The sequence below is a fragment of the Pempheris klunzingeri genome, chromosome 22 (assembly GCF_042242105.1).
Source record: "Pempheris klunzingeri isolate RE-2024b chromosome 22, fPemKlu1.hap1, whole genome shotgun sequence".
Lineage (NCBI taxonomy): Eukaryota > Metazoa > Chordata > Actinopteri > Acropomatiformes > Pempheridae > Pempheris > Pempheris klunzingeri.
The window spans coordinates 6,852,627-6,876,184 of NC_092033.1; the positions used below are offsets into that span (position 1 = coordinate 6,852,627).

At 41.8% G+C, this 23,558-nt stretch overlaps 1 protein-coding gene across 1 annotated transcript; it reads left to right on the forward strand.

The window, feature by feature from the left end:
* The first annotated feature begins 701 nt into the window (after positions 1-701).
* On the forward strand, positions 702-21,924 carry nampt1 (nicotinamide phosphoribosyltransferase 1). The gene is made up of 11 exons (XM_070853625.1): positions 702-841; positions 6,899-7,055; positions 9,121-9,224; positions 10,176-10,304; positions 14,241-14,399; positions 15,067-15,203; positions 17,259-17,484; positions 17,595-17,714; positions 17,851-17,991; positions 18,329-18,463; positions 18,601-21,924. The coding sequence occupies exons 1-11, from the start codon at positions 788-790 to the stop codon at positions 18,712-18,714; spliced, it is 1,476 nt and encodes a 491-aa protein (XP_070709726.1). The 5' UTR covers positions 702-787; the 3' UTR covers positions 18,715-21,924.
* Positions 21,925-23,558: the final 1,634 nt, after the last annotated feature.

Below are 23,558 nucleotides of genomic sequence, written 5' to 3' on the forward strand. Positions count from 1 at the left end.
AAATCTAAGATTACATGGTAAATGCTCTGTATTTGTACAGCTCCTTTCTGGCCATTTCGACTACTCAGAGCGCTTTCACATCACATCCTCATTCACCCATTCACACGTCATTCATTCATACACGAGGAATCTCAGTTGGAGGAGACTATTGTTTTATAAGTTGGGGTTCAGCGTCTTGCCCCGAGGAAACTTGGACATGCTGACTCACAGGAGCCGGGGATCGAACCGACGACCTTCTGACTGATGCTGTAACCTCAGAGGTCGAGCAGAGAAAAGATCACTGCCTCATTGTACATAGTTTTTTATTTTTCATTTTGATGGATGATGTACACAATATTTGCAATTCATATTAAAGATATGTGATTGATGATGGGGGTAGATAATTATGTTTGTATATACATACTAAAAACAAGAAATTTTAAACAATAAGAATTCAAATTCAAATGGACTAGGCATATAAGGAAGAGTTTAGTTTTACTGTACAGTTTCTTAATGTTAGGAATATATATATTTTTAAATATATTGTTCACAATGGAGTGGGTCATCTTCATAAATATTGACAATCTTTGGCTAAAGCGGGTTGGCCGTCCGAGTACAACCGAACATAGCCGAGGGACGCCGAGGTCTTGATGACGTTCAGTCCGCCCGCCCCTTCCCCCGCCCGGTCCCTCCGCCCGTCCTTCCCCTCTTCCCAGCTCCACCACCAGGCTGGAGTCCCCACCGGCAGCACGGCGCGCAACACAACACACTGACAGCTGCGACTGACTTACAACCGAGGGGGGAAAAGATGGAGCACAGAGACGCCGACTTCAACATAATGCTAGCGACCGATTCATACAAGGTACAGTTACCCGAGGCGGTTTCAGACGGAGGGCGAGCGGGTGGAGGGGAGCGGCTGGTGGATGGAAACTGATAAAGTCAAGGTGGTTTCATCATCAGTCCCAAGGCCATCACACTGTTCTCTGTGGCCGGTGTCCGTCGGTTCACAGCAGGCCGAAGGGGGCTGGAGGAAGAGGAGGAGATGGGCAGTGCAAATTCACAAAGCAAGCATCCCTCTTTGAGCTAGCTAACCTTTAGCTAACATTTATAGGAGATCCAGTTCCCCACCGGCTTTGCTAACCTCAGTGGTGTCCAGCTAGCGGAATTAGCTAGCTTGCTAGCTCACAGGGAGCGCAGAAGGGAGGCAGAGGAGATTGATAGGGGGGAAAAAAAGAAGCTAATATTAGCCACTAGCTAGCAAGTGCAGTGTGGATAGCCCGGTGAGCTGCACATGGGAGAAGTCTCATTCAAGAGCACAGTAAGACCAAATGCTAGCCAGCGCGATGCTAGCTACTAACAGGTTCAATGCGTCACTTTCGGGAAATGAAAACTGAAAGTTCAAAAGAGCCCGAGTGTGACACAGCGAGGCTATCTGAGTCCAACATCATGCATATTACTGACACGCTCGGGGCCTTTTAAAACGATATTTAACAGTCGTCTGCAGGCTTTTAAGCATTGATGGACTTGCGAATGTAACAGTGAGAAGCACTTAAGTAGCTTTAGACCGGCAACTATCTGGCTAACATTATAAACTGAGAACAAATGTACTTGCAGGAATGCAAGCACATAGCAATGGTTGCCAGGCCAGTTGCCATGTACAGCAGTCATGTGACAGCTTTCAGCGATGAGGATGATGGGACAGAAGGTGCAAAAAATTACAGGAAGGCAAGGAAAGGTGATTGAAAGACAAATTGTGAGCAGCGAAGACTAAAAATTAAAGGTTCAGGCTGAGATCGCACCTCTGCATGAATGAACAATGACCTTTTGACAATGTAACACAATACCAGAAAAATGTGTGCATGGTGTGGCAACAGAATGTGTCTGAAAAATACAAATGTGCACTACAGCTGGGACCATGACAAGTCCGCATGTGACTATAAAGCTCCATTAAAACACTGATCCACTGTAACATCCATTTGAACAAACATTGGCGCTTCCACACGATAATATAGGAAAAACGCTGACAGTGGAAACAGATAAGTTTAAGATAAGATATATTTTAAACACCATCATGAGTTTTATTGCATTGAAAGCCCAAAGTGGGTTGCAAAGGGTAAAGAGTCGTGCTTTATTTCTGCATCATATCTCTTACAGAGTGATGTGCAGGTATGTTTTAATGAACCTTGCTTCTACTATTGCACTCTTTTTGGTTCTCAGCCAGGCTGTGAGAGCGTCTGAGCTTTTGGTCCAAAGGCTTGTCATGTGAGCTATAAATCAGCATGTAAGACAGGTGCTTTATCCTGCAATGGAATGCATGGTGGTTATTGTTTTGTTGTTTTAAACTAGTTTTGTTTCATGGGCTTCAGTTTCAGGGTGTTGTATTTATTTTCCACAGTACAGTAACAGTTTTTGGTTTCTAGGCCTTGGAAACCACTAATTTGGGTTTTATTTTCGTGCCATCTAAGATATATTTATACTTTGTGTCCAGGGTAGAAAAAATTTCATGGTAACAAGAAAGGTTGCTTGACTGTTTTGGGTCAACAGTCAATATTGTCTTGAACGGTTGTGAAGGGGAGTGCGTTAAAAAAAAAAAAAAAAAAGGAAAATGGGCATAACTCTTGACGCCTTCTGGAGGTGTGAGCTTAATAAAAAAAAAAAAAAATCTCTTGGTGAAAGAAGACACTTGATTGCAAGTTTGTTGTCTTAATCATTTGGTACTAGGATTGTAGCTTAGAGTGGGAATCACTACATTTGAAAATGAGCTGAACGTAAATCTAGATGGCTAACCTAACCTCGGTCAAACAAATCAAATGTTTAGTATCTCTGGTGCGATGACTAGCAGGTGTGAGTGTGTCCAATACAAACCAGAACATTGCTGAGAAAATGTGTTTTCAGCAGCAAAGGGCACCTAAATGAGCGTGAACCCAAAACATTTGGGCCGACACTGATCAAATTTCATGTTGTGTCTTTGCCAGGCTAGGTGCGACTGTGGTGTTATACCAGGCTAAAGTTACTGTCACTGTCTCTTTAAGCAGCCACGTGCGTTACACAAAGGTACACTAGACTGTAAGCCAACCACTCAGCCATTTAGGATCTGACAACCTGAAATATTACAGTTCGTACTATACTGAATTCACAAATGTCACAACAGCATCTGTGTTTATCGTGTGTTTGGGTTTCCATTGTTGTTTCACTGAATGTGGCTCGTATTTGTGAGCAATGGATGTGTAATAACCTTTGTAAAGCCAGAAGGGGTAATTGGAAGCAAAGACTTGACTGAGTCACAGACGAGCCAGAGGCAAACACTTTGTTCACAGATAGGACTGTGACAATAACCCCAATACCGCGATCTGTGGTTTGGATAGTAGACTGAGCCCTCTACCATCGTAACATCCTGATTTAACGAATTTTACGAATGCGGCAAAATTTTTCGTTTGAGTAAAATCTTGTTACTGAAAATAAAAAAATGTTTTGCCAGTAAAAAGCCAATGTCTCAAAACGTTTAGCACCTTAGAACTGATGCATACTTCTATAAAGGAGTGTAAAATTGAAGGATGGGCTTATTTTGATTATTGTAGTAGCTCCTCTAGATAGATAATGATATCTTTCTTCCATTGTGATGGTTCGTCCTGGACATTGACGCATGCCAATTCCGCAGACATCACCCCGCCCTACCACAGTCATGTGAGGCCTCCCGTGTGGTCGAGCTTCTTGGCGTCATCATGTCACCTTTGAATGTGTGTTTGTTCATTTCTTTTGCTGGTGAAAGTTACAGGAGTGCATATGGCGTGTGATATGAAATAAAGACACAATAATCATAGCGCAGTAAGAATCATATCGTCACAGCCCTGTTCACAGAACATGAGAACGCTGCACCTGAATGCTTTTGTGTTTTGTCTGTTTGGATTGTAAAGAGACGCTCAGCCCAAAGCCAAGCATGCCTATTGTCTGGAAACATACACACACATGCACAAGTTTATTGTTGGCGTGAAGAGTCTGTTAGATTTAAATATACCATAGGGTGGAGGTGAACACTGTGTCATTGTTCAGGCACATTTTTAAAGCAATGCCACAGCACAAGTTTGTCGGCATGTGACCACATTAACGTAACCATTTCTCTGACCCCTAAGTCCAGAGAGAGTTGCAGTGAATTAGTAAGAAGGTGTCTAGGATTTTTGTGGAAAACTCTTTCAGATAGCAGAACGGCTACAGTGAGGGTTGAACCTGTGACATTTAGGTAATGGGATGGTCCCATCAGGCAGTGTTCCACAGTAGCAGCTGCCGCAAGCTTCAGATGCTGTTGGGAACAAGACGCAGCACCTGAGAATCGTCCTTTCTGGGGGCCACGTTAGGGTTCTTTGAGTCCAAACGTTTTACTCTCCACACAACGCCTTCCCCCGTTATCTGAACAGAGAGTCTGCCTGTTTTAAAATGAGACTAAAAGGCTCACCCTCAGTTTCTCGTGGACAGGTGTGTACCAGGAAGGCAAGAGAAGAGACAGCTCTCACACAGTTACATGTTACTTGCAATAAGCTTTATTGAAGATTGTCAGTAAAAGTTTATTACATGTATTAAGACAATGTGCGGGAGCTCTCTCGTGTTTTACTATGACAAACTATTTGCCAGAAAATTACTCAGACTACCTCAATTTTGTAAACTTTTATAGATAATTTCGATGTGTGTGTGTGTATATATATTTCATTATGTTCAGTTTACCTGAATATCACTAAGACTATTTATGATTTATTACTAGATCTAGATTTCCATGTTATTACTCATGGTCCATGTTGTCATCATACTATTCTGTAGCATAATATCCTTATAATAAATATAGATAAATAAAGAGTTCAGCCTGTTATTGTGTTTGTGTGTATACATCGGCATGTGTGTCAGTGAGTGTGTACACACACGTGGTCAGGCCTAGTGTCGTGTTGTGTGTCTTGACTCTATTTTGAGTCCTCGAAAGCCCAGAGGAAAGGACAGAGACCGGGTCAAAGAAACTGAGTAGTTCATTGACATTTATGCCTTCTCGTCCCTTCTCCTCTTCATAAACTGAGGATGAGGAGCTGCATTCCCCATTCAGACATAATGCTGGTATTTCTAGATTGTGATCTAGCCTTTAAGCCCTTTTCACAGGTAATTACACCTGTGGGTCCAGTGTAACCTTTATGTGTTGTTTCCCAAGGTTGTTGTCAAAGGAAGGACAAGCCCATTATCTATATTTAGCCTTTTTAAAATGAGAAATGTCTTGTATTTTTTGCAGTATTCCCTGAAGGCAGATGAAAAGTCTGTCACTATTGAGGTTTACTGGGTGTCCCTGAGTGAACCCTTGACATTTCTGGACTCCTGTGGCTGTAAATGCAAAATGCCAATAAACGTTTTAAGCTACATTTTTGTATGGATTTTAAATCAGATCAGTCTGAAAATAACTGTCGAATTTAGTTGTTACCATCATCTTGTCGACCGAATTTGTGGAAAATTGCCCTCTCAAATGCCCCAGTGTACTCTGTGGAAATCCCTGGACTCATTTGGGATTTAATTGCTGGCCAGATGGCTCTGGCTGACACTGTATCTTTTCCTTTTTGTGCGTCTTTCTGTGTATCTTTACAAGATGTTCCTTCTTAAGCAGTTTATTCCTTCTGTGTGTGCGAAACATGCCTGGACATGTCTCGGACGGTTTACTAGATTGCTCAGTCTTGATTTCAACTATGTCTCTGGTATCAGTCAGTTGACACTAGATTATGAAGCACACACAAAACTGAAAGTGGTATTTTCTAAGTAATAATAGAGCAGCTGGATAATAAAGAACGTGTGTTTGTAGAGAAAAATCTTACATTCCTTGGCATGATTGTGACATTTTAGTACTGTATTATCTACTTTACGCAATAGATTGATCGATGGGTCTTTTTGTTATACTGGAATGTTTGCTATCATCACAGATAAAATACCACAAGAATGGTACTCCTTAAACGGTGCGTTTTCTGGACTGTGTCCGCTGGCAGCGAGCTAATGAATTCTCCAACTCCCTCATGCCTCAGCATGAAAATTTGCTGCTTTAAAGTGTGACATTGTAGCCTCTGTGTTCCAAAAGCACCAACATTCAGCAAAAGCATAATGTTTGGTCAGACGCTGTGAAGACTAAATTTACAGCTAACATTTCCCCATGTCATCTTGTCATTTTAAAACAAGAATTGCTGTGTTAGAATTGCTCTGTTAAGGGTGGTTCAACATTTATCGAAGAGATTTCACCAGTTCCTCTGGACTATCCAGTATTTTACACCACGCATTGTGAAACTTCCAGAGTACTTGGCACTTCCAGTTGCTCCTGTGTAGCAGTGCTAAGATATCACAAGACCCAGATGATGCAAAAACTCATATATACAGTTCAGCCTTAGTCATTCTGAATTCCTCAGAAACCTTCAGGAAATGTTGAGGAAATAGGCTCAATCTTGCAGGGAGCGTACGTGCGCGTGTGTGTTTGTGTGTCTGTGTTCACATCGTTTGGTGCAGTGTTTGTACCTCATGAATGAAACATGCTCTTCTAAGTCTCCTAACCTGCTAATGAATGAGACTCGTGGTGAACATGGAGAGTTTGTTTCCTTTAATACCCTGAAGTAAAGACCAGTCCAGTAAATACGAACCGTGATTATGAATTTTCTCATTAGACAGAAGTTAAAATGTGTGTGTTTGTTGGTGAGGTTCAGCTTTAGGGGCATAAAAGCAGTCGTCTCCTGCCAGCACTTTTACACTTGGTCTGAGCCTTATACATTTAAATGAGGGTCTTGATACGACTTCACATAGTGTCATTGTGTGTGTGTGTGCCATTAGTTTATGTGCATCTATTCATATTTTATTGATATTGGTCTCATATGCCATGCTAATTTGTCTCATCCCCTCGATGTGTGCTCTGCCTCTGCAGGTAACACATTACAAACAGTATCCCCCCAACACGAGTAAAGTGTACTCCTACTTCGAGTGCCGTGAGAAGAGGACAGATCCCACCAAGAGCAGAAAAGTCAAATACGACAAAACCGTCTTCTACGGCCTACAGTACATCCTCCACAAATACCTAAAAGGTAAGCCCTGACTCAGATTTGAATTCTCCTGCTCCAAAGGGCTCGTCTTTTGTATTGTGTAGTCAATTGAATAAAAGCGCCCTTGAGCATGACACTGAAGTCCCCACTTCCACCTCAGTAGGAGCCTCACAGTGGGGAACACTGCCAGAATGAATGACTTTGCAGCTTGCAGGTTTGTCCCTATGTAGCCACCAACTCTGTTAATGATTCTCCAGGATGTTTGTGTAAATACAAATGTGTTTCCAGTCAACTTAACAAATTAAATAAGGGCAATATCGGTATTACATAACCCAGACTTTGAAGGTTTTTTTTTTCCTTAAATTATCTAAGTCAACTACTTTATGCACATAATGTTTTCACCCTCATTCTGTGGGAGCTGCACAATACACTGTTCGACTGTTTTCCAGTTTGCAATCAGGGCACATACCAAAAGCCTTTTGTGATGCATTATTGGTCCCTGTGGGCGCATGTTATCTTTCTGCTCTTCCCACTCCTGGACAAGGTCAGAGTAGCGCAGGGTCAACCGCAGAAACGCAGGCGTGGAGCTGCTCAAGATTCAGTCATTGCTCAAGGACACTCCAGCAGGGCAGGTGGTAGCTATTGTGGCCCCCAGCAACAGCTTTTTTATCCAGTTAAAAAAAAAAAAAGTTGTTTCGCATTGATTAGACTGTACAAAGCATGACACAAAGCCAGCAGGTTAAGAGGAAAAAAGTAAGTGAGAAACAAGACAAAGTATGATACGCACAATATGCTCTAATTAACTCAAGTTTGTAAAGGTGGATGGTTAGGTTAGTTAGTGGGATCCGGAGGGGCATGAGAGAGAGCAAGAGAGCCAGAAAAAGAAGGACGTGAAAGAAAGAAAGAATGAAAGGAAGAAAGAATCTCCCTCCTGTCTCTTAAGAGGATTTCATGGTGTGGTAGCAGAGGTGTGGGGGAGACTGAGAGCCAGGGATAACAGAGGGAGAGAAGACAAAAGCACAGCTGCTCTTTCACCGTCTGAGGGAGAAAGGCCAGCTGCCAGCACAGAGCGTCCCTCAGAGCTCAATGATTAGGCCAACTATTAGGGATGCATCCTTGATCCTCCAACTTGATAAACCAAAAGTTTGCATCATTGTTCTTATAGACTGAGTTACAGAGTAAGTCTTAATCTTCTCTAACTTCAGTTTTAACTCCATGGTCTTTCGTTAAAGGGAGTAATTTGACAGAATAGAATAGATATTTATTCACCAGGCACAAGCAACAAAAGCATGAAAAGCAAGTAGACCGTTAATAAAAGCACATAGACAAGTCAAATTACACATTTAAAAAGTAGTTCATATCAATGTCTGGCTGAGGTCTCATCAGTCACCTGCTGAATTGAAGACATTGATTGCACTTTGGATAAAGGATTTTTGTAAAATTGTCATGTATCATATCTGTACACGTCTGTATCTGGAATCTGTAAATATGTCAATGTCTGTAAATACGAAGCTGAACCAGCTGCGGGTTAGCTTAGCTTAGCACAAAGGCTGGGAACCAGCAGCCTGAAGGCTGTATGTCTTGTTTTTTAAGATCTTTAAGATCTGTAAAAACTTTTTGCAGTCAGAATTTGTGTTTTTGTTTTTACAGGGGGTGATGTGCTGCAGTATTTCCTTTTTACTTGAGTCAGTGGCTTCCTGGAATTTTTTTTATCAATTTGTTGTTTCCATGGCACCCGTGGAGGAAGTCACTGAACTACGCACACACACTGTGCAACTTGAAATATGAGGGCATTGTCCTGCATTTCTACATATTTCCCTTTCCCTGTTGTTGTGCATGACAGTTTCTATGGTCCCGCAACTTGAAATGAGATAAGGAAGTGGCTGGTGTGTGTTTGGACAAAGGCGCCTTGTTAGCGTCTGCAGGATGCTCATAATTAAATTACCGCATGGGACAGTAGAGGAGCATTCCAGTGCCTTCTCATTATCAGTGTGCATTTCTTCTGCATCTGTTTGTGTACCTTCTTATGCTTGTGCTTTCTTCTCCCTTCCCCTCCGCCCATCATTTCCCTCTTCATCCTCCTCCTCCTCCTCCTCCTCCTCTCCAGGAAAGGTAGTAACCCCAGAGAAGATCCAGGAAGCGAAGGAGGTATACAGAGAACACTTCCAGGATGATGTTTTCAATGAAAAGGGGTGGAATTACATTTTGGAGGTAAGAGGCTGCTGAAATGAATGACATGAAACATTGTGTCTCTGTTATCAGAGAGGCTAAAGGTCTGTATGAGTCATCTATACACATCAGTGCGTTCCTGATGAACACACAATGTACATAGAGCAAGCCTGCAGATTGAATTTGTTTCTAGAGTTTGGGTTGTTTGTGGCAACTCTTGATTATAAAAAAAAAAATCATCATAAGGTTCACACTCTGCAGTAGCAAAGTGGAACCACAAATAAATAATAGTGTGTACATTTTCAGCTCCGTGGTTAAAAGCCACAAAAAAAAAGAATATTTTCTTGATGTGTAATGAAAGTCTGCAAGCTACAATAAGACCAATGAGAACTGCATTTGGTGCTGTGGCTTTCCATCGGAGGAGGCTTCACTAGTAAAACACTTGAGATCCAAGTCGGATTCAGCGATCAGAAATGAATCACAGTTTAAATATCCACGGAAATGTGGACACGCTGTTTCTGGTTATTGAGGTTGAGGTCCTGTTTCAGCACCTTGGAGAGAGCACAACACTCTGTACTGACAAAGCATTTTCTCGAGTGAGGAGGAGTGTTGAGAAACCCTCATTTATACTCTCTTGTCACATTGATTAATTAGCTCTCAATCTGGCAGTCTTCTTTTTTTTTGTAAATCAGCCTGTATTGGTAGCGGTTTGTATCACGGTATGAACTATGATCTGCTACTTAAAGATAATGATGAAAATTTCTTTCAGACTAGGTGTGAAATGTGGGATTTTGTCTTCTGTATTGTGCATAATTTTAGTGTAATTGCCACATTGCACTCAGGTGTGAACCATATGTCTGATCTCCAAATCCGTCACTTTCATCACCTTTTTCAGGTCGTGTCAATAAAGATGAAAATGCTGACACACTGTACGAGCTGCAACTGGTGCATTCTGAGCCGGATATTTGTCTGTGTGTGTGTTTGTGTTTCCAGAAGTACAACGGACACCTGCCTATTGAAATCAAGGCAGTGCCAGAGGGGAGTGTCATTCCTCGAGGCAACGTTTTGTTCACAGTGGAGAGCACAGACCCTGAATGCTACTGGCTCACAAACTGGGTGGAGGTAAGTTTGTTTGTACTCTAGGACTAGAACGGATTGCCGGTCGGTTCCTGTGGGTGCTGGCGTGACACAAGTGTATTGTTGAACTAGAGCATGTCACACAGGGAGGGTCTAACTAAAAAATGCTGTCGGTAGCATAATAGCAAATGTAGGATTCAGTGTTTTCTGAGGCGGATCTATACTAGGGACTAACAGTCAGCATATCTGTCTGTTGTGAGTCATATAACTTTATGGAGGTGCAATACTAAATACCCCCATGGTATCAGTCTTAAACTCTGGATTAGCTTCGTCAAGTTAAAATCCATTTTAAATGTCTCACCCCCACGCCCTCATAACAGTTAAAATTTTAACATGGCATCGTATTGCTATGAAAACGACATTGGTAGGCATTTCATCAAGATTTAACGGTTAGTTTTATTTGATTATTGATTAAGGACAAATATATTAGCAACATTTATGCCCTTTGAATTGCAGTAGAGAGTTAACAGTATTATAAAAGCCATAAACTATTTAGCCTGGCAGCATGCCTGATGACACCTCTTATCTCCCCCTAAAGCTCACTGAATTACAGTCCTGTCATGGCTTATTGCTTAATCACTGCTCCGAGATGTGCTGTAACTGCAGCAAAGTCATTCATACAGGTTGGCTGAAAAGTACAGGAGCCGTGAGTCAGGTGGTAGATAGATTCTTGTAATGTGTTTTTGTAGTTGACAGAATAATTGAAGTCTTGAAGTTTCCTGAGGCGTCCCACATTTTTGAAGTTATTCAGAGACTGTTTGTCAACGCTATCCACTTCGCATTTGAATTTAAGACTGTGTAGAGAGTAAGGGCCATTAGGTTCGCCTGTAAAGGATTTAGTTCCAAGCCTTCTGTCTTTTAGAAATACAGTAGCTGCTTTGTTGTAGTTAAAAGCATGACTGGGATTGTTCTCCTGTTATACTACTGTCGTGATATTCCCAACAAAAACACCAAAATAGGAACTATTAATCATGTTCGTGGGCAGCAATCTGGATGAACTGTTTGACATTTCGGAAAATAAGCTCACTTGCTTTTTTGCTGGGAGTTGGATAAGAAGAAGATTGATATCGCTTCTGTTAGCTTAGACTGACTGGACAGTGGAACATGTAGCTTCTGTCCAAAGGTAAATTTTGTTTTACACGGTTTTATTTGCCAACTATTTCTTGGCAATCCGCCACCAACTGCCAGTAATCTGTTGTTTTCATAAATGTCTACACTTGGATCAGTGTCCTAATGGAACCCACTGCAGTATATAAGCAGTTCCCCAATTGTCAAACTACTCCTTTAATCATCATATGCAGCATTACATTTGTGTTTTTTGTGTCAAAAATTACAGCAGAAGTAAAATGGATTGCTGCCATTTGAAGCAGACAGTTTGGTGTTTCATGCAGCCTCCACGGCGCTACATTTATTACGTAGAACTAATGCACTGTGTGACTCCTCCCTGAGACGAGAAAGATCTCATGAACTTAATGCTGCATGAACGGACTGTCCGCAGTGACTCGGCAGAACGAAATTCATTTAACTCATGAGCGATATCTTCGGTCTGTCTCTCCCTCTCTCTAACCGCTCCCCTTGACTCATGCCCTTTCTTCCTCGACATCGGACCCATTCACAAAGATCATGTTCGACTTCTTCCACAGATCAAAGAAAAACAACATGCATCCTTTGTTTCTATGTAGTGCTGCAAAATGAAAGCTTTTGACACATGTACAAATTTGTGAAAGTCTTGCAGACACATTTTAATGTAATTACAGTGTAGCTTTGATTGTTTATAAGTCTCTTTTTTTTGGTAAAGTATCTCACAAGGTTTCGCAAGCTCAGTGTTTCCTGAATGTTGACTGCATTAGGATCTGTAATTTGATGCACTTACACTCATCTCTAAGGACAAATACGCCATTGAAAGAGAGGAGTGCTTTGACATAGGTCACCCACAGCCAAGAGCATAGTCACAACACACAGACACACACACACACACACACACACACAGACAACACTGTCCAGATAAATTTGGATACACCACACATAAACACACCAGCATACACCCACTTAGTCCATCTCTACAGCTGATATAAACACATGTACACACACACACACACACACACACACACACACACCGAGTCATTCTTCATGGCTGATGTAAAATTAGCCATAGCGTGCAGCCCGGTGACCTTGACTTGTTCTCCCCTTCACTCTTCCTGTCCGTTCTTCTTTCACCGCCTGTCATTTTCTCCTCTTCGCCACTCTCTCTGTCTTTTTTATGTCTTCCTTGCTCTTTTGGCTCTCTGTTCGCCCCATCTTCCTCCTCCTCATCGCACTATTTCACTCCTTATCTCCCTCCATTTTGTTCTGGGACGTTGACCGAGGAGTTATGTTGGCACGTGTTTGTGTGCGAGTGTGTGCGCAAACATTCCTCTCGAGGAATGTTTTTTTTCCTCCGTGCTGCCACCCCATTAGAGACATTACCCATTACAAACTGTCACACTATGATGACATACTGTATTTATCTCTCATGAATGTCACAATCATCTTTGTTGTGAGACAGTATTGATTGAACTAAATGCATGTTTAGATTTTTTAATTTTATGTCAGGAAAAATAAACAGATATAGAAACTGGAACAAATTACAGCAGACATGCATGTACTCCACAGAACGGGTTTGTCTGCATTCAATCTAGTGTTACATTTCATGGTAAATGTTAAATATAGATTGCCCATGAAAAGGTCAACATGCAGATAAGGCAAAGGGCACATGACCTGTGTGAGAGTGTGTGTATGTGTGTGTGTGTGTGTGTGGACATCAGCCTTGCTCTGGCAGTCACATGAGACCATATTATGGTTTAGATTATGATTAGTCTGTGGAGGCATGTGACTCTACTCAGGGTTATAGGGTGAAAAGGCACACTGCGTAGTATTAGGAGGTAAACTCAAGTGGGGAATCAAGATTGGAAGTTCACAGAGATTAGATTTCTTCTTCCCTAATAATCTCTCTCAAATCACTGTGGAGGAGGGAAGATAGTTGCAGATGCAGTCCTGGTGTTTAGAAGTTCAAAGAAGTCGTGCTCGTTCTCTTTGTCTGCTCCTAATGAGGTTTGACACACGTACTTAGCCGTCTTCCCTGTTACATACACACACACACACACACATACACACACACACACACACACACACACACACACACACACACACACACGAAGCTTCATTTAAGTTGTGAAATGCTTTAAACACAGTGTGTTATTGTATCAGTGTTGTAGTGCTGTCTAGGAACTGAAAGGAACAGTGTGGTGGTGATTAAATTATTAGAATTCAACATACTTTGACAAAATAAATTTTGAAAATGTTATAAAAATGAATCTCTACTGAATATTAAACACAGATCTTCACACACACACACACACACACACACTGTATGCTTATGATGGTAGAAATTGTGTATTCATTAAAGTTCTCCGGTGGTGGTGAGTACAGATAAGCTTCTTGTTTTCATATTGAAATCGGTGACTCTAGTCCAGAGTTGACATGAGGCATCGAGGAATGTCTTTTTCCCACAGCTTGTCTTGTGTGAATAAGCAGCCCTCTTTGATCCCCCTGAGCCTGTTAGTTTAGGGTTTTAGTACCAGTTGAACACTGGGAAAGCAGAATGGTTGGATCATACATTCACTGGTCTGATCAGTGCTGGAAAAAAAACTTTTGCTGCTACTTTGCGTAGATACCCATTATTTTTTGTTTTATGTCTAAGAAATATTTTTTATCATAGATGCAGGTTGAAAATGACAAGAATGAAACGTTCTGACACCCTGAAATAGCAATGAATATCCAGTGAACTGGACTGGGCTGAACTGAACTGAACTGGAGTGAACTGAACTGGAGTGAACTGGAGTGAACTGGACTGACCTGAACTTTCCGTCCTCCCTTCATCAGACCATTCTGGTTCAGATCTGGTACCCCATCACCGTGGCAACCAACTCCAGAGAGCAGAAGAAGATCCTTGCCAAGTACCTCCTGGAGACTTCTGGGAACTTGGAGGGTCTGGAGTATAAGCTACATGACTTTGGCTACAGAGGCGTCTCCTCCCAAGAGGTACTGAATACGTTGCTACACTTACACTAAACTACACACAATACAGTACATGATGTAGAAGTGGAGTTGTATGCCTGAAAAACCAACTCGAAGTCAAGGCCCCTTTATTAGCTTTTGCGTGAGCTTTCAACAGTATCAAACGGTCATCAGTGGGAGGATTTTGCTCCATTGTCATGGAGGTAGATCTATCGACTGTCTTTCAGATTTCAGTCATAACACCTTTTAGCATTTTTGAAATTGTGGTTTGGCAAAATAATTCAAACTCAAGGGCCTCTTAGTGTTAAGCTTTCCCTGGAGCTTTCAACCATTACACTGCGTTATGACAGCGAGCATTGGAAAAAATAGCAAGTGCACTGTGGGATTGTTTTCTCAAAAAAAAACTTGATGTTTGAAACAATCCTTGGTCAGTCTACTTTATCAGGCTTTAGAAATAAGATGTAAAATGAAAAAGGTCTTGAGAAAGGACCCAAATGTTCACTCTTTTTTTTTATTAATCATTGAAGATGTGATAGAAAATAAGGTTTTTGGGGGGATTTTGATTCCTTGCAATGTAAGAGAGATACAGCAATTGCTGTAAATTAAAAAAACTGCAACAAAATAGAAATTTGCTTTATAACTGGATATCTTTCTCTTTGTCTCCCATAACTCATCTCCCTCCTATTTGCAGACTGCGGGCATTGGAGCCTCCGCCCATCTGGTCAACTTCAAGGGCACAGACACGGTCGCCGGCATCGGCGTCATTAAGAAGTACTACGGCACCAAGGACCCTGTTCCAGGCTTCTCAGTGCCTGCTGCAGAGCACAGGTACACACACACACACATGCATGTACAGTATAAACTTTCTTAATATTTTATTTACCTAATGTTCCTAATTGAAGCTTTGTTCCGGTTCGGAGCCAGGATGGAGTATTTCCTGGTTTTTCCGGAGGGTTCAGTGCCACCGTTTCTGTTGTGATGTAGGGCAGTAGTTCACCACCCACTTTAAATTATTACACCTGTAATATGATACCACTAAGTTATGATGGGTGTCTGCCAACGTGCTAAACACTCATTTCAAGGGATGTGCAAGGTTGGCAGAAACTTTTAAGCATAAGATTTAGCCCCCGGAGGCTGCTACATTCCTGTACACAAAGTTAATTATCAGCATAAGAGACGTATTCACATATTCCCAGAAAGTGCAGGGGCACAGTAGGCGCATCGCGGCTTTATTCATCTCCAGCGCTGCCTCTGGTGAGATAGTTCCACGTTTTGGCCAGGAGCCAGGACTGGGAGCAAACTTTTTCACCCACAAGCCAAATTGATTTTCAAAACAGAATACTTGTTTCAAAGTAACAGTTGGTTGTGTGCCAAAACGGTTGATGGAGGGAATTCATCAACCAGAGAGAGAATTTACTCATCATTTGTCTAAGGTTTGTGTTAGTGTGCTTCCCCTATTAGAGCTTGGTCACCCTCACACCAATTATCTGGTTCATCTATCTCAGTTTGTGAATGGGGCTGTGATTGGCTGATAGATTTGAGGGTTTTGATTGGCTGCTGCCCTGATGCACATGTCCCTCACATGTCCCTGGTGTTATTTTATGGCACTGATCCATTTATCCTGCTCACACACACACACACGTTCTCCCTCTCTGTTTCACTCTCACGCACACAGTCGCTTCTTCCTTGCCACCAGGGCAGTTACTGCTGCTCCACCGCACCAGTGCATTGTGGGATGGTGGCAGTAGTTGTCATAGTAACAGTTATGTAATGGCCCCCTCCTAAAATCTGTTTGGTTTCTACCTCAGTGGGAGGAGTCACAGTGAAATTCCACTTTGATTTTGACGTACATGGAAAGGGATGGGTGGGTGTTATTAGAGCACAGGTCTGTCACCTTCAGAGCTCTGCTGTGCAAAACTTTAAGTGTCCTCCAATGTTTACTGTACACTTTGAATGTAACGGAGATGCCCTGTGAAGAAAAGTAAAATATTTGACCCAATAGGTGTCCAGAAATGTAGAATATAATAAAATAATACTAGTTTCATAGACTAGTAATGGTCTGAACTGCACTGTAAAGAAACTCGCTGAACCAGAAGTACAATTTAACACAAGTCTTTTGTGTTGACTAATATCTCTTTTTTCTAAAATCTTGATAAAGTGCCAAGAAGCGTGGGTTTCCTGAGTGTTCATTGAACAGATTTCGCAATATTTGCTTGGTAGATAGTGGTTCCAAAGAAACTGGGTTCATTGTATTGGTGTGTGGACAGGATCACCTTGTAGATGCGAAGAAGATTAAACCCTTGCCAGCATATGTTTCGGTTTTGCTTTTTAACAGTAAGACATTTGGTAAGAAAATACATGTGGTTAAGGACTGGTTTCATCTCAGGCTAAACCCTGGAGTGCACTGCCCTCTTCTGGGTGATCTGTGGCTTTATCAGTTGATGAATCTTCCTCTTTTTATTTTGTGACAGTGTTTTTTACTTTAATGTGCTTCTCCTCCAGTTCAGTTTCTCTTTTGCTTTTATAGTCTTTCATTTAAACAGATGCCCATCTAAAGTTCTTGCTACTTGCAGGGTTTTTACTTACTTTACCTTTTTTCACCTCCCTTTTTTTAACTTTTGTTTTTCACCACCTAACCAGTTTCTTGTTATTGAAGCTCTGTTTCCATTTAATGGGAAAAATGTTTCTACAAAAAAGAGAGGAAGAGCCAAAAGACATTCATCAAATAAGGCCACAGATCGTCCAGAAGAGGGCAGTGCACTCCAGGGTTTCAACCTCAACAGTACTACTTGATAAGTTATAGTTTGGATCGACCATACAGGAAGAGTTATTATAATAATTGTAGGACTTAAAGTGATAACTTCTCTGCTGTTCTCTCTGCAGTACCATTACAGCTTGGGGGAAGGACCATGAAAAAGATGCTTTTGAGCACATCATCAAGCAGTTTCCCAGTGTTCCCGTATCCATAGTCAGCGACAGCTACGACATCTACAACGCCTGCGAGAAGATCTGGGGAGAGGACCTACGGGGGCTGATAGAGAAGCGCAGTGCAGACGCCCCGCTGGTTGTCCGACCAGACTCAGGAAACCCACTCGACACAGTTCTGAAGGTGCGGACATGTGCACAGCTCTCTTTTCAGCTGGGATCTTCAGACCAGCCAGGACACTAACCTTCCTCCGTCTCCACCACCTTCCTCTTCTTCTCTTTTATTTCTGTCAGGTTTTGGAGATCCTGGGTAAGAAGTTCATTCCCGTGGAGAACTCTAAAGGTTTTAAGGTTCTCCCTCCTTACATCAGAGTCATACAAGGAGACGGAGTCGATATCAACACACTGCAAGAGGTGCATATATGTTTTATTGACACACTGTATTACTGTAGGAGACACTAAGTCACCCTAACATCATGTTGTGACTTTCACCAGGTGTTAAAGGTTTAAATTTTTGCAAAGTTTTTGATTGTGTGTGTTTTTTCCACAGATAGTGGAGGGTATGAAGCAACACAGGTGGTCCATTGAAAACATTGCCTTCGGGTCTGGTGGTGCTTTGCTGCAGAAACTGACCAGAGATCTGCTCAACTGCTCCTTCAAATGCAGCTATGTGGTCACTAACGGACTCGGGGTGAGCACTGGCATATTTGAATGAAGTTATTGTGTTTCACCGACCATTTTGGTATTCATTGATATATTTATTATTATTTATTTGTATATAATTTATTTACATTTAATACAGTTTTGATATTAACCTTGAGAGAAATGTAGTGAGTGGGGTTGAACATTACATGTTCTTGTCCAGCACCATAAACTGGTCTGGTTGTTTTTACTTTTAACAAAGACAGCATATTGATGACCATAGATGAATAAGTACAGAACTTGGCTTAAACGTTTTGGCGATTGACCATGATTTGAAAGTCCGTTTCAATTTAAATATATATTGCGTTTCTGTGTGGTGGGAAAAGGTCAATGTGTTCAAGGACCCAGTGGCGGACCCCAACAAGAGGTCAAAGAAAGGTCGCCTGTCTCTGCACCGGACACAGAGTGGAGACTTTGTCACCCTGGAGGAGGGCAAGGGTGACCTGGAGGAGTATGGAGTGGTGAGTTCAATGCCCAAAATAGCACCCAGACACATTTATTCAATCAAATTGATTTCACTTATCTGCCTCTTGTTTCTATGTTACATATTCTATTTGTTTTTACTTACCCTCCCTCCGACTTGCCTTTCTGCCTCCAGGACCTGTTGCACACAGTCTTTCAGAACGGGAAGATTGTGAAGACGTACACATTCGACGAGGTCAGAGACAATGCTAAGCTCAAAGAGAGTGAGCTTCAAGAGTTGCTGCACTGAGCGCAGCACTACTGAACCCCCCACCCTCCGCACTAAACCCCAAAACAAACCCCCACCCACCCTCAGCCCGTCACCTTTTGGCCTCTGACGTCACCTCAGAATATGGAGGTAGCGTGCACTGCTAATAGATTCCCCTCCCAAAGCCTGAGAACCCCCTCCCAAAATGTTACTAAAAACCAGAGTAGTCCCTTAAAATTCACTGGAACCTTCAGTTCCAAAACACTGCTGTTGGTTCTCCAAAGGAGTGGGGAATTCGGAAAGTCACACACCTCTGAACGGTGGACACCCCAATGAGTGTAATGGGTAAAAAGAGACAAAATGAGCGAGAGGCACAGTAAGCGGCAGGAATGACAGATGTGTAGAGGGAGAGAAGTTGCTACTACAAACCGTGCGTTCACTTCCACGTGCCACTGCCCCCAAATTGAACGTCAGCGTGTCGATAAGCTAAACGTATTGCAAATCAGATGATTGTAGGTTTTTGAATGAGCTCCCCAAGTGAATAAGATCACGACAGAAATATGAAACCACACCCACACCAACAACCATGCCCCGTGTATCGTGTACAGAACTGTTTAGAAAAAAAAAACGTCTACTTAGCTTCGTCTTTTATGTGAAGGAAGAAAATGATTATGGTATATAACGGTGCACCAATAACATTGACGTACAGCATCTAATTTATTGCTTCTGCTTGGAAACAGAATATCATGAACACTTTGATTATGGGTGATGGAGTAATTAATTATTCCCATTTTACTTGCTTTTAATCAGTAGTTATGGCCTGAATTATAAAAGGCCTCTACCAAGTACTACCTGAACATTTTGTACTCTTATTCCGCCAAATAAAATGTTATTGGTGCATCTCTGAAGGTATATAAATGATCATCTACTCGCCATTACTGTATGTCGCCCTCAGAGCATTCACACCATGAAGGCTCAATCCGCTGTCTGACCATGCTACAAAATCACAGATTCTGGCCATGGAGGGAGGATTTAGCCAAATCCCAAAGGGTTTTTGGATTTCAGATTGGCTTGTTTACATATGTGTAAACATTGAATTATGTTGTTTTGCCATTTGTGAAAATAAAAAATGAGAAATTTCTGAAAAGCTAATTTACCATCAATAATCCCAGTATTGTCAGAGACCCAAAGAGGCCCAAATCTTTACAAAGCTAAAGTGACCAGATTAGATTTGAGTGAAACATTTCGAATTGGGTCTTCATGATGGTGAACGCTCTTGAAACCAGTCTTTGCTGTGTAAGACCAAGAGTGGATGTAAAAAAAAAAATACATCACAGGAACTGTCTTCACATGAAGATGATCGAAGTATGTGTTCATGAAAGATTACATATGTGGCTCCTGGACAGAAATGTATGTTAAGTGTTGGCTCTGATGTGTGTATGTGCATGTGTGTGTGTGTGTGTGTGTGTGTGCGTGTGTGTGTGTGTACTGACATTTTCTTCCCCTAAAGGATTTTGTAGTATTCCTTTATGCAAATGTACTTGTTGATCGAGAGGGGGGGTGGGGGTGGGGGGGTAGAGATCACTCTTCCTTTTACTTTGACGGCCTTTTATTCTGAAAGGACACGCAGCATTGTGACGAACAGGTGGTGACACAATAGTGAGTGTGTCTTTCCTGCAGCCAATGTAAAGTAACCAGGGGGGCAGACTCGGGATGAGAAATAACTTACAGTAATGAACCGCCATGCTTTGGCAGTTGGTGGTTCCCAGTTGCAAATCAGCAAAACGTTGTCCTTGGTGTCACTGCCTTAACTTGTGAAAAGCAGGGAAACTTTAACAGCGCTGCTTCTGGAAGAGTTTGATTTGTCCAGTGATGGCACATTGTACTCTCATTTGGATCCATTGCCCGGGTACGAATGGGATCTTGCTGATAATGCCCTTTGGAGTTAATTATCTCGGTGGAGTGTCGCTCCCGTTTGCGGTCACATTGCTGAGTTGGCCCTTTCAGAGTGAAGGGATTTCTCTGTTGCAGAGCTGGGAGGGTTTTCAGGCGAGCTGCGAGCTGGTGACATCACAGGAAACAAAGAGGCAAAGTGTTGGTGGGCAGTGGGCACCGTGATCCTCCCACCTGGCAAAATATAGAAACTCCACCTGTATAGAACCGCATATCATCAGACTGAAATATCCCAACAACCACTGGGTGAATCACCTTGACAGTCAGACTCCAGGTAATAGTTTACTCTCTTCCTGTACGCTTTTATCAGACACTCAGCCACTTCACATTCACAGCTTCACACGTTTTGAGACTGCAGTCTCAGTGTTTGACCCTGAGCAGCTTCACTGGAGCTGTTCACCCTCCCCGTGGACGCTGACCCTGCTAGTTCTAGTTTTCCGCGATTTTTAGCAAAGACCTTGAAGAAACCTGTAATGTCACTGACTCCCATCTCCCGCTCCTGGCTCAGACCAACCTGCTCAAACACCAACAAGCTGGTAAACAGCACAGCTCGTCACATGCTGAAACATGTCGCACTGTTTTCTTTCTTTTCCTTCTGTTTTTGCACTTGTCACAACTGTTATTTGTCAAGTCATTTGTTATCCAAATGATCCTGTGTAACAACACAGTTGTCCTTTTCTTTTTTTTTTTCCAATTATGGGGTGCATTTTAGTAAAACTTTGATTTTACTATTTTGATACTGTCTCGGTTCTTACCTCAGAGAAATATTATTTTGTATGACAAAGGAGAAAAAAATGCCAGAAATATTGCAGTAAATATCCTTATTTACGAACAATGCGGCCATACTGCCTTCTCACGTGTACATACAACAACTACAGTAGTTTAACTGAAAGCAGAGAGGGCAGGTTAGGGAGACGACCATACTAGATAATATTATTGTTATTTTTGTCAGAACGTCTGATTTTGTACCAACAGAAGATTATCCAAAACTGCTTGACTGATTTGGCAGTGTGACTGTTTTTTGTGACTGCCAAGCTATAAGCTTCTGTGTGAGTGAGTGTGTGTGTGTGTGTGTGTGTGTGTGTGTGTGTGTGAGAGTGTGTGTGAATGCCTCATGTGTAAAGGATGAAAAAGTGTTTGTGAATACCTTTTTTTTTTCTTTATGTTGTTGCTGTTTTACTCGTATGTATATGTTGATTGTCCCAAATTCTCTCCCAACACAACCGATATTTTAACTAACATAACTTGCTATATTGTCAACAATACATTGAATAAAGATGCCACCCTGTCAGTTTGAAATGGCTGCTTTATTTTGCCTACTTTTGTGTAGGGTTGATTTAAAATATTATTTCTCTTGTGAAGTATTGACCCAAATGACATTAAGGTAATATGTATGTAACTTTGGATGTCATTTAATAAAGAAAAATAGGAATATCCTTGAAAGATCTGCTCCATTCAAACCAAACTAAATATTAGTTCATGACTCATCAGCTCATCTGCTGCACCCTGCTGCTCTTTTCTCTTATGATTAGTACCAAAGTGCGTACTTCTCTCCAGAACGTATGTTATGACTGATTGCCTGCAAGAAAAACCTGACAGCTTATTAAGAAAATGAGGGTTATTGTGATTTAACGATGATGTAAATTGTCTTTCCATGTTGTATTATAACCATATTTCCATGTTACAGTCAGAGCTACATTCAGTCAACAGTTTTTCACTCCCTGTGTTAGATTTCTATAAACTGTCTGTCTGCTTGTTGCTGCCTTTGTTGTGAGACACATCATGGATGTTCTCCATTTACAGAGGCCAGATTTCCCCCCTCATAGTCAGCTTTGTTGTGTTTTTGCAGAGTAAATCTCAGCTCTGACTCACCGAAACACTTAGCGGTTAGCGGTAGGACAGGAAGCTGTAAACTGGAAATTTGCAGATTTACCATCACACTTCCATAAAGTTGGATGGACCATTGATACCCGACTTCCAATTGAACTAAACAGGATCTTTTATTTTACCCTCTGTGCCTCATAAACCCCCTCATCTTTAAAAGTACCCGTCCCCTCAGTTTTCAATGCAAACTTTTCCTCCTCCAGTGGCGATAACCCAGACAACATCACCAGGGTTATTTTCCCAGACTTTGGTGAGCTACAGAAGACACACCCAACTGTTTTTAGGTGCTTAATAGTTTTTCTTACCAAAGCCATTAGTTTCTTGCAGATATAGGCTTGCTGATGATGTGCTCCTTTAATCTTTAAAATTTAATCTCAGGTCTACCTTTGGAGAATCGATGTAATTTTAAAACAAAATATGAGCAGTGGATAGTCTTTAAAGTTCAAATAATCTCCTGTCAGACATAAGAGGCCCTTATTAACTGGTTTTGTGAAATGAGCCTTTACTAATTTGAACTCTGAGGTTGTCTTTTTCTCTTTTGGAGGAATTTTTTGAGGATCTGTGGTTTTCTCTGAGGGTCATATGACCCAGTCAGCACCAAAGAGGCGTTTCGCCGTTACTGCAAACTCAGCAAGGAGGGGGCTGCCTGCGCACTCCAGCGGATGGATCCAGTGAAAACTCAGCAGGACGCTTCTGGTGGCTTGTGGTTCTCGGACTATAACTTTGTTCTGAGGGTCTCCTTGTATTACTGCGCATGGATCTTCTGCGGTGATGCATTGCTTACTGTGCAGCTCCATGCATTTTTAGGTTGGTTTTTTTTTTGCGGTGTTTGATAAGTTGGAGATTTTTTTTTCTCAGCCCAAGAAAAGAAAAACAAAACTTTCTCGTGCAACAGCGTGGAAGCTGTCAGATGGGGTTTCTCATTTGGCGTCACGTTCCTGTAACTAAACACACATGACGCTTTCTCATCAGACGAAAATCGTAATTTGGCACACTTTTACGCTTCTTCATCCGCTACATCGCTTGCGTATTTTGCGCATCACCAAGTG

Coding starts and splice junctions, on each gene's coding strand:
- nampt1 (XM_070853625.1), top strand. CDS start 788: ATGGAGCACAGAGACGCCGACTTCAACATAATGCTAGCGACCGATTCA. Junction 842..6,898: donor TAGCGACCGATTCATACAAG/GTACAGTTACCC, acceptor CTGCCTCTGCAG/GTAACACATTACAAACAGTA. Junction 18,464..18,600: donor ACCTGGAGGAGTATGGAGTG/GTGAGTTCAATG, acceptor TTCTGCCTCCAG/GACCTGTTGCACACAGTCTT.